General features: G+C 43.9%; 1 protein-coding gene across 1 annotated transcript in view; it reads left to right on the top strand.

Annotated features, from left to right (window-relative positions):
• Positions 1–12,125, top strand: part of LOC111949567 (unconventional myosin-XVIIIa-like) — a 179,324-nt gene that overhangs the window by 125,299 nt on the left and 41,900 nt on the right. The window contains exon 21 of the mRNA XM_023966852.2: positions 6,783–6,911. Within this exon, the coding sequence (XP_023822620.1) occupies positions 6,783–6,911 (129 nt within the window). The remainder of the gene's footprint in view (positions 1–6,782; positions 6,912–12,125) is intronic.

The following is a 12,125-nucleotide window of genomic DNA, read 5'->3' as shown; positions in this document are numbered from 1 at the left end:
TAGCAAGACACCCCCAATAAAGGAGTGGTTCTGCAGGTGGTGACCACAGACCACTTCTCAGTTCCTATGCTTCCTGGCTGATGTTTTGGTCACTTTTGAATGCTGGCGGTGCTTTCACTCTAGTGGTAGCATGAGACGGAGTCTACAACCCACACAAGTGGCTCAGGTAGTGCAGGCTTAATTGCCTATAATTTCCACCTGTTGTCTATTCCATTTGCACAACAGCATGTGAAATTTATTGTCAACCAGTGTTGCTTCCTAAGTGGACAGTTTGATTTCACAGAAGTGTGATTGACTTGGAGTTACATTGTGTTGTTTAAGTGTTCCCTTTATTTTTTTGAGCAGTGTATAAACCATTAATAAATGCTTCGGAAAAGTGTTATGACAAGTGACACTGACAATAAGTGTGAAGGTTTAGTACAGTCTAAATCAGGCCCTAGGTGTTCTGTCTCTGCCTGGGAGCAGTGATAGAAAAAGTACCCAATTTTCATACTTGAGTAAAAGTAAAGATACCTTAAAAGAAAATGACTCAAGTAACAGTGAAAGTCACCCAGTAAAATACTACTTGAGTAAAAGTCAAAAAGTATTTGGTTTTAAATGTACTTAAGTATCAAATGTATAAATCATTTTAAAATGTCTTATATTAAGCAAACCAGACCACACGATTTTCTTGTTTTTTAAATTTACAGATAGCCAGGGGCACAGATCAAGACAGACACAATTTACAAACTAAGCATTTGTGTTTAGTGAGTCTGCCGGATCAGAGGCAGTAGGGATGACCAGGGATGTTCTCTTGATAGGTGCTGTAACGAGTGCTCTGAGAGTTGGGTAGCGAGTTCAGGAAGTGAGTGTTTTAATAAATAAACGTAACATAATACAAAACAAGAAAACACAAACAACGCACAGACATGACACAGAAACAGAATCAATAACGCCTGGGGAAGGAACCAAAGGGAGTGACATATAGTGCCTTGCAAAAGTATTCATCCCCCTTGGCATTTTTCCTATTTTATTGCATTACAACCTGTAATTTAAGTAGATTTTTATATGGGTTTYATGTAATGGACATACACAAAATAGTCCAAATTGGTGAAAAAATATAAAAAATTACTTGTTTAAAAAAAAAATGRAAAATTTTAAAAACCGAAAAGTGGTGCGTGCATATGTATTCACCCCTTTGCTATGAAGCCCCTAAATAAGATCTGGTGCAACCAATTACCTTCAGAAGTCACATAATTCGTTAAATAAAGTCCACCTGTGTCCAATCTAAGTGTCACATGATCTCAGTACATATACACCTGTTCTGAAAGGCCCCAGAGTGCAACACCACTAAGCAAGAGGCACCACCAAGCAAGCGGCACCATGAAGACCAAGGAGCTCTCAAAACAGGTCAGGGACAAAGTTGAGGAGAAGTACAGATCAGGGTTGGGTTATAAAAAAATATCAGAAACTTTGAACATCCCACGGAGCACCATTAAATCCATTATTACAGAGGGCTGCCCACCAAAACTCAAGGACCAGGCAAGGAGGGCATTAATCAGAGAGGCAACAAAGAGACCAAACATAACACTGAAGGAGCTGCAAAGCTCCACAGTGGAGATTGGAGTATCTGTCCATAGGATCACTTTAAGCCATACACTCCACCGAGCTGGACTTTATTGAAGTGGCTAGAAAAAAGCCATTGCTTAAAGAAAAAAAATAAGCAAACCCATTTGGTGTTCGCCAAAAGGCATGTGGGAGACTCCCTAAATACATGGAAGAAGATGCTCTGGTCCGATGAGACTAAAATGTAGCTTTTTGGCCATCAAGGAAAATGCTATGTCTGGCGCAAACCCAACACCTCGCATCACCCCGAGAACACCATCCATGGTGGTGGCAGCATCATGCTGTGGGGATGTTTTTCATCAGCAGGGACTGGGAAACTGGTCAGATTTGAAGGAATGATGGATGGCGCTAAATACAGGGAAATTCTTGAGGGAAACCTGTTTCAGAGATTTGAGACTGGGACGGAGATTTGCCTTCCAGCAGGACAATGACCCTAAGCATACTGCTAAAGCAACACTTTAGTGGTTTAAGGGGAAACATTTAAATGTCTTGGAATGGCCTAGTCAAAGCCCAGACCTCAATCCAATTGAGAATCTGTGGTATGACTTAAAGATTTGTGTACACCAGCAGAAACCCTTCCAACTTGAAGGAGCTGGAGCAGTTTCAATTGAAGAATGGGCAAAAATCCCAGTGCTGTGTCAAGCTAATAGAGACATACAGTGGGGAGAACAAGTATTTGATACACTGCCGATTTTGCAGGTTTTCCTACTTACAAAGCATGTAGAGGTCTGTAATTTTTATCATAGGTACACTTCAACTGTGAGAGACGGAATCTAAAACAAAAATCCAGAAAATCACTATGTATGATTTTAAAGTAATTAATTAGCATTTTATTGCATGACATAAGTATTTGACACCTACCAACCAGTAAGAATTCTGGCTCTCACAGACCTGTTAGTTTTTCTTTAAGAAGCCCTCCTGTTCTCCACTCATTACCTGTATTAACTGCCACCTGTTTGAACTCGTTACTGTATAAAAGACACCTGTCCACACACTCAATCAAACAGACTCCAACCTCTCCATGCCAAGACCAGAGAGCTGTGTAAGGACATCAGAGATAAAATTGTAGACCTGCACAAGGCTGGGATGGGTACAGGACAATAGGCAAGCAGCTTGGTAAGAAGGCAACAACTGTTGCGCAATTATTAGAAAATGGAAGAAGTTCAAGATGACGGTCAATCACCGTCGGTCTGGGGCTCCATGCAGGATCTCACCTCGTGGGCATCAATGATCATGAGGAATGTGAGGGATCAGCCCAGAACTACACGGCAGGGCCTGGTCAATGACCTGAAGAGAGCTGGGACCACAGTCTCAAAGAAAACCATTAGTAACACACTACTCCGTCATGGATTAAAATCCTGCAGCGCACGCAAGGTCCCCCTGCTCAAGCCAGCGCATGTCCAGGCCCGTCTGAAGTTTGCCAATGACCATCTGGATGATCCAGAGGAGGAATGGGAGAAGGTCATGTGGTCTGATGAGACAAAAATAGAGCTTTTTGGTCTAAACTCCACTCGCCGTGTTTGGAGGAAGAAGAAGATGAGTACAACCCAAGAACACCATCCCAACCGTGAAGCATGGAGGTGGAAACATCATTCTTTGGGGATGCTTTTCTGCAAAGGGGACAGGGGACTGCACCGTATTGAGGGGAGGATGGATGGGGCCATGTATCGCGAGATCTGGCCAACAAACTCCCTTCCCTCAGTAAGAGCATTGAAGATGGGTCGTGGCTGGGTCTTCCAGCATGACAACGACCCGAAACACACAGCCAGGGCAACTAAGGAGTGGCTCCTTAAGAAGCATCTCAAAGTCCTGGAGTGGCCTAGCCAGTCTCCAGACCTGAACCCAATAGAAAATATTTGAAGGGAGCTGAAAGTCCGTAATGCCCAGCGACAGCCCCGAAACCTGAAGGATCTGGAGAAGGTCTGTATGAAGAGAGTGGGCCAAAATCCCTGCTGCAGTGTGTGAAAACCTGGTCAAGAACTACAGGAAACAATGATCTCTGTAATTGCAAACAAAGGTTTCTGTACCAAATTAAGTTCTGCTTTTCTGATGTATCAAATACTTATGTCATGCAATAAAATGCAAATTAATTACTTAAAAATCATACAATGTGATTTTCTGGATTTTTGTTTTAGATTCCGTCTCTCACAGTTGAAGTGTACCTATCATAAAAATTACAGACCTCTAAATGCTTTGTAAGTAGGAAAACCTGCCAAATCGGCAGTGTATCAAATACTTGTTCTCCCCACTGTACCTCACGAGACTTGCAGCTGTAATTGCTGCAAAAGGTGGCTCTACAAAGTTTTTACTTTGGGGGCGTGAATAGTTATGTACGCTCTAGTTTTCAGTTTCTTTGTGTTTTTTCTTGTTTGTTTCAAAATAAAACATATTTTGCATCTTCAAAGTGGTACAGTAGGCATGTTGTGTAAATCAAATGATACAACCCCCCCCAAATATTTAAATTCCAGGTTGTAAGGCAACAAAATAGGAAAAATGCCAAGGGGGTGAATACTTTCGCAAGCCACTGTATATAGGGAAGGTAATCAGGGAAGTGATGGAGTCCAGGTGAGTCTGACAGGCAGGTGCGCGTAATGATGATGACAGGTGTGCGCCATAACGAGCAGCCTGGTGACCTTGAGGCCAGAGAGGGAACACACGTGACAAGTGTGTAAATTAGACCATTTTCCTGTCCTGCTAAGCATTCATAATGTAACGAGTACTTTTGGGTGTCAGGAAAAATGTAAGCAGTAAACAGTACATTATTTTATTTACGAATGTACAGTAGTGGAGTAAAAGTTGTCAAAAATATAAATAGTAAAGTACAGATACCCCAAAAAACGAGTACTTAAATTAATTWATTTATATACTGAAKTACTTTACACCACTGCCTGGTGTACCAGCTGTTTACCCAGTATGCCCTTCTCTCTGGAATCATGGGTCCTCTGCTGTGGCACTGGTTCCTGGCTGGGTCCCTGGGCTGGCAGCCTTTGTCTGTTAGTTGGCGGTTGGCGACACTGGGAGACAATTACCCCCCAATTCCCTCCCGTTGCTCCCTGTAGCCATTGATTTTGGCATGCGATAGCGCTCTTTGTTTGTGGAGCTTTGTCGTGGCACGCCGATAACCCTCCACAAACACCAATCAGCACAGTGAGAGTCAAACTTTTCAGATGCAAAAGAGAAAATCCAAAGGAAAAGACAGGCTGATAAATTGCTAATTAGCATAGGAGGCTTTTTCTGAATGTCTCCAGAATAGAGGACAGTGAGAAGTATTGTTCTGAAGTAAACAGTAGGAAAAGGGTGTTTAGGGAAGTTTGACATTGGCAGTGTGTGTGTGTGTGTGTGTGTGTGTGTGTGTGTGTGTGTGTGTGTGTGTGTGTGTGTGTGTGTGTGTGTGTACACGCGCGCGTTCCTTCCCATCTCTCGTCATGCTGAGAAAAATGGACGACTGACAAAACAACAAGCCCCAAGTGACCTCAGCCAACCTTTAGAGTTGCATTCAGAGACAAAGAGGTCCAATATGTTCCCCATGTTCCTTCGCCCACGCTGACAGTCATTGCTATGCAGAAGGTCATCCTGCTAGGGGGGAAGGCCTGTGTGACTGGGCCTTTACACATCACACATCACATTGGCGTTTCTCAGCGATTGCATCACTAGCGGGTCGTGATGGTGGGCGGGAAAGTCACAGGCTGGAGAGTATTCTCTCAGCTACTCGTCGTGATGTGATAGTGTGTCTGTGTTCTACTCAATCTACCGCATCGGAATAGGGAAAAGGGGATAACTAGTCAGTTGTACAACTGAATGCATTCAACCGAAATGTGTCTTCCACATTTAACCCAACCTCTCTGAATCAGAGGGGTGCGGGTGGCTCCCTTAATCGACATCCACTTTTTCGGCGCCCGGGGAACAGTGGGTAAACTGCCTTGCTTAGGTGCAGAACGACAGATTTTTACCCTGTCAGCTCRGGGATTCGATCCAGCAACCTTCCAGTTACTGGCACAACACTCTAACCACTAGGCTACCTGCCGCCCGTACAGTGTATGTTAACAGAATGCCCGTACAGTGTATGATAAGTCCTCTACGACTGACAATAGAGGTATCAAACTCAATCCGATGTGCTATTCTCTGGAGGTAAAGWCATCCCTATGCAGTTGCACGCGTTGCCCTACGGCAGAGAAGTGTGGGTGTGTTGGTGCTGTGTGTTTTTACCGTGACCAGCCCACTCTCTTCATGTGATATTTGCTTGGCTTTACACACACTTCCCYGAGAGCTCTGAGCTTTGATTGTCTGTGCAGGGTAGTGTTTTGTCTCATCCTGTGCCTCTGATAGAGGATAATAGGTGGTTAAGGGCCCTGGAGTACTGTGTTAGATCAATCCTGATGCATCATGATGAAATTGCTGCATAACACCACCACAGCTCTTATTTTCAGGAGCCGCTTGATGAAATCTGAACAAAACACTCTGTGGACTAACCATCCCAATAGTTTTTTTTCGAGTTGAAGAAAACACAGTGCCTCTGACTAACTGGAGATGATGGCTAAATCCAAGAGAAGTTTCACCATAAACTCTCCCTGTCGTTTTAGAGTTTCCCCAGAAACGTCCTGTCTTTGTTAGTTTACTTTCTGTAWCCGTGGCAGCCGCATGTGTTGCTAACACAAGGGATTTTAATGAGGATTTTGTGAAGTTAAGCATAGCTCTCCCGCTAACACTATTAGCATGCTAATGCAATTAGGCAGCATTCAAAGAGTTTCATGAGCTCTCAGCTCTGGCCTGAGCAACTGTAGGGAAGTCCACCAGCAGCTCCCCATCCAATCTCCCAGAGCAGATCAGAGAATGGAAATGACTAAAGTGATTGAGGTAATCCAACTCAATTAAACGCCCGCACTGTTAACGCCATTGAAATGCAAAGTAAACGCAGGACGTGATGTAGTTGATATGCAATCCCTGAAACCCCGATGTATGGTTGCAGATTTTTAGGCGKATTCCAACTCAGCAACTTTGAATCATGTAAAAACAAATTAATTTAATTTTTAATTTCATTTCATTTGTAAGCCACAAAAGTTTTATGTTTACTGTACTTCTATTCCATAGTATTGTGCAACCTTGCACACACACACATGCTCCATGTCCGAGCATTAGTGCCCTGATTAATCAGCATCTAACTGTCTATCTCTCTCCAGGTGTTCTTCAGAGCTGGGACCCTGGCCAAACTGGAGGAGCAGAGGGACGTCCAGACCAGACGCAACATCACCATGTTCCAGGCTGCCTGCAGAGGATATCTGGCCAGACAGGCCTTCAAGAAGAGGAAGGTGAGTGAGCACTCTCAACCCGGACAAGTAGTCCTTACCAACCCAAAGCCCAGCTCAGATTAGATGACAAAAGGAGCAAAACTGACTATAGATCAGTAAAACTGACTGTTTCTTGCCGCTTGACCACGTCACACAGTGCAGGTAGCTAATGCCTACACTCAAAGCCGATGCTTGTCGTTGACACTGAACAGCTGTGTATCTTCCTGCTCCTCTGGGACCCCCACATCCCCTCAATCACCACACCAGAACAAACACACACACTCCCCCACATCCCCCGAATCACACCTGTATCGATTACCACACCAGAACAAACACACACACTCCCCCACATCCCCTGAATCTACCCTGGCCAAACCCTCCCCTAACCTGGACGACTCTGGGCCAATTGTGTGCCGCCCTATGGGACTCCCRWTCACGGCCGGTTGTGWTACAGCCCGGGATCGAACCAGGGTCTGTAGTGACGCCTCTAGCACTGAAATGCAGTGCCTTAAACAGCTGCGCCTGAAAACTGACCTTTGTTCCACGTAGGGGTGATGAGGGTCAAAAAGAAAAGGACTGACAAATAATAGGACATAACTAGGGCTGTTATGATGACCTTATTACCGAGTCATGAAGGCAGTCAAATTTCACATGACCATTTAGTCACGGTAATTAGGCTTCTCCAAGCTCTGATGCTGCTGATGGTCATTAGTAACCTACCAAACTTGCTAACTGCCTGGTACTTAGCACTCTATTGTCCCTCTAATCACTCTGACATCAATGCAAATGTTTTTGAAAATGTAATCAAACACTTCATGAGAGCCCATGAGCTCATGTTGCGCAACATTTCTATAGGCTACGCAATTGCGGGAGAAAACAGAGTGATGGCCGCTAATAAAAAGAGGAGGATCCCATCAGCTTTCTATAGGCTAGGCCTACTATATTTATTTCTCAACTTTCCTAATATTTACAGCAGGAGTATAGCCTACCTGGCAGGYATGAAAATAAACCACGGGGAAAMGCRTTCTCCATTCCCTATTTAAGTGCATAGATGACATGTATTTCTTCCTGCTGCCCCTGTTTTGATACAGGTGCATGATAATGGTCCATTCTAAATCAAAACAAATGTCACACATACGTATATTATTTAGTATTTGTAAAGACAAGATTAAATCAAGAATAGTCTGATGGGTGACAGTATTAGCCGATCACTTGTGAATGATATATTATCACTTGTGAATGATACCCAGCATAAGAAACAATGCCTTTTTTGTTGACTTGTTCGAATCATAGTCGCACACCTCATGTAGCCTAGCCCATAGGCCTATATGTTTTAATAAGGTTTGTATCACAACTAAAGTGGCCCAAAAACTAAACATTTACAAGGGGTGTAGAGCCAAACTGGCATGTACAGTCGTGRCCAAAAGTTTTGAGAATGACACAAATATGAATTTTCACAAAGTCTGCTGCCTCAGTTTGTATGATGGCAATTTGCATATACTCCAGAATGTTATGAAGAGTGATCAGATGAATTGCAATTAATTGCAAAGTCCCTCTTTGCCATGCAAATTAACTGAATCCCCTAAAAATATTTCCACTGCATTTCAGCCCTGCCACAAAAGGACCAGCTGACATGTCAGTGATTCTGTCGTTAACACAGGTGTGAGTGTTGACGAGGACAAGGCTGGAGATCACTCTGTCATGCTGATTGAGTTCGAATAACAGACTGGAAGCTTCAAAAAGAGGGTGGTGCTTGGAATCATTGTTCTTCCTCTGTCAAACATGGTTACCTGCAAGGAAACACGTGCCGCCATCATTGCTTTGCACAAAAAGGGCTTCACAGGCAAGGGTATTGCTGCCAGTAAGATTGCACCTAAATCAACCATTTATCGGATCAAGAACTTCAAGGAGAGCGGTTCAATTGTTGTGATGAAGGCTTCAGGGCGCCCAAGAAAGTCCAGCAAGCGTTTCACGTTTGGGGAAGATAATTTTCACAAKAAAAATGCACCATTATAACAAAAGCATTACATGCATAATTGCGTTTCCGGTCACTTTTGATAATAGTGTTTTCCGCTAATGGAATATTTGAGCTTATAGGCTACTACCATGTATGCATTGCTGCGCTTATAATGTGAAGAAATAGCCTAATAGTTAATMAACATTTTAAGCTAAACATTCTGATCTGTTGCGTCAGCCACATTGCATATAAAAGGTTTGTATTAATTTGGGATCTATCGCATCCCACAACTGTCCCAGACTGTTTGGTATATTTATTTATTACACAGAATAGAATAGGTTGACTTTCGGGCTGTGGTGGATAGTAGATGGACATAAGCTAGTGCTTTTGCTGTTCTTTCGGCCTACTCATCTTGTTGGCTGACGGAAGAATATCTTATATATGCACCTCGGAATTGTATAAGGACGTCCGCAGTTGCATCCCCGATGTGTCTGTCTTAACTTGTAGCCTGTCAGAAAGATCCGATCATGTGACGGAGAGCCATGTGAGTGAGAGGCACTTCGGATTGCGCAGCACACTCAGAGAGAAGGGCACAACGCAGCACTCTGGGCCGCAAAAGGCATGGATTGTTTTAGGGTGCATTACGGCCACAAAGGGGATGKCGYAGTGAAATTYGAGGCATTATCAAGTGCTTGTCTAATTGTGAATGAGAGACTATTGGAGTGAGTACAGCCTGCGCAAAAAACCCAAAGCAGAGCTCATGCCTTTCAAGCAACTTTTTTCAAATCATCATTAGTCGTATCATGCAGCCTTACAATGTATTAAAAATCAAACATCAAACATATAGCCCAACGTTTGTAGAACAACTAAAGTTACATTAATAACTCTACATTAAGCATATAGGAATACCTATTTCTTTATTAACGGCTAAATACAGATTAGCCGCATGTGCTCACTCCCTCATCGTTTGGAGAAAATATAAATATTTTATTCAGCTTTGTTCAATGGCACAGTGGAGTGGTGGGGGCAACTGGAGGGGATAAACAGTGAGACTGGTCTTTCTACAGGGTGTGATTATTATTGTAGACGCCTGTCATAATCCCTGCTCCAGTCATGAGGGGAAGGTCTGGGACTGGAGAGAGGCAGGGGCAGGGCTGTGTGGGTATGTGTGTGTGTGTGTGTGTGTGTTTGGCGGATGACAACAGTCCACCCTGCATGCGCCACCACACCAGAGTGATCAAGACGACCAGGAATATAACACCCTCCACTGAGTGACTGGATCCACTGGTGGGGATCTGTTCAGCTCTGTGTGTTGTACTGTCCTGTCCTGTCGTGTGTGTGTGTGTGTGTGTGTGTGTGTGCGCGCACATGTGTGCTTGTCTGTGTGTGTGTTGTCTCTGTGTTTGTCTGAGTGTGTGAGGGAGAGACAGTGGTTAGCATGTGTGAACTAACATAGACCTGTGTATGAGTATGCAATGTGTTCGTGTGTGGCAGTAGCCTACATGTGAGTCTTGGATTGTCCATGTGTGTTTGGAGAGATTGGGATTCGACCACTGTGTCTTCCCTGCCGTCCCCATCTCTGGGAGTTCTTGGGCTCAAGGTTGCTGTCTGTAAATTGCTTTTCAAGGACAGTGGGCTTATCTTCATTGCTCTGCCTCCTGTGAAGGAGTACTGCCTGTTTCATTTGATTGCTGCTTCTCTTTGTAAGTTGTTTACCTTGATTGTTTGTTTTGATTTAGGATTAGGATATTGATAGTTTGCATTGTTGGAGACGTGTTTAGTTGTAGTTGTAAACGTCTCCATTATGAGTGACTGTCATTCCTCATAGTGTGACTGGCTGAGGGTCAGTCTGGACTGGAGAGTGTTGTGTAATGCTGGGAGGTAGAGGTCTTCATGGGTTCAAAAAGTTGGACCTGTTCCGAAATGGACCTGGGGCTTTCACACCCTGACCCGATATGCTTAAATATATTTGTTTTAAATATAGAGACCCCTTCCGGACAGACCCGAGGACAAAGTGACCCGTTCCATATAGACCTGGTCTGGATCCGAGTGAGGGAAGCAGCATAAAAGCCCTTTATTTAAGCTACTTTATTAACCGGAGCTGATCAAATGCGAGAGGAGGGGAAAGAGAGTAGCCGCTCTAGCAGGCGGGGAGGAGGGAGGGAAAGAGAGACTGCAACCAACCAAGCCGACTCGCACTACAGTAGACCAATAGCTGCCATAGCTAGGTTATTTATCATCAAATATGATTACGTAGTACCTGTATTGACTACATCAAACCGGGAGAAGCAAGTTAAGCTAGCTATGCTAATTGAGGCTGCAGTACATGTGCTTTCTCATCCTACAGTTACAAATAATAACAACTATATTAGGTAGCAGTCTACCTATTAGGTAGCAGTCTACCTGAATATTAGGTAGCAGTCTACCTGTTAGCTCTTGGTCGTTGTAGCCCATCCTTCTTATTTAACTTTTAATTCCGTCATTTTAATTTCATCTTTCATTGATTAGATATCTTCTAACTTTTGCTACGCGGAGGCTCTATGACTGTAGCCTATTGCCGCTTTGGTGACTTATGATTGGCCAACAACAAGCTACACGCGCCACGCTCCACTGTCATGATAAGCAAGAGCAGCAGGATAAAGGAAAGAAGTCTCTCTCTGCTGCAGCAGTCACATTCAGATCTGTACGGGCCCTTCTGGACAAGTCCGAGACCGCTGACAATCATGTCAGATCTGACCCAGACGCTTTACATTATTTAGAATTCTGGATCCAGACCTGCTACGGTCCCGGATTGGGTCTCGGGTATTCTCAGGTATTCGGGTACAGGTGGATCCGTGAAGACCCCCCTACTGCGAGGCCCAGGGGGCAATATCACAACTTATTGGCTCTAGAACACCTATCAGAAGGCTTTTGTGAGCCAAAGCTCTGCTTTACAATGTGTTTCTGTGTACAGTACAGTACCCCACCCTCCAGCAGTTCTGAAAGGTAAAGTACAGTACCCCACCCTCCAGCAGTTCTGAAAGGTAAAGTACAGGACCCTACCCTCCAGCAGTTATGAAAGGTAAAGTACAGTACTCTACCCTCCAGCAGTTATGAAAGGTAAAGTACAGGACCCTACCCTCTAGCAGTTATGAAAGGTAAAGTACAGGACCCTACCCTCTATTGTTTCTGAGCTCCGTCTCAATTATTGCATGATTTGCTTTTTCTGTAAAGTTTAAAAAAATTCGTGACACACGCGTTGTCATAAGGACAGGTGATATCTTATAATTTCATGTGTA

The sequence above is a fragment of the Salvelinus sp. IW2-2015 genome, linkage group LG22 (genome assembly GCF_002910315.2).
Source record: "Salvelinus sp. IW2-2015 linkage group LG22, ASM291031v2, whole genome shotgun sequence".
Classification (NCBI taxonomy): domain Eukaryota; kingdom Metazoa; phylum Chordata; class Actinopteri; order Salmoniformes; family Salmonidae; genus Salvelinus; species Salvelinus sp. IW2-2015.
Note: the sequence above shows the minus strand (reverse complement) of the source record. Positions and strands in the feature narration are given on the sequence as shown.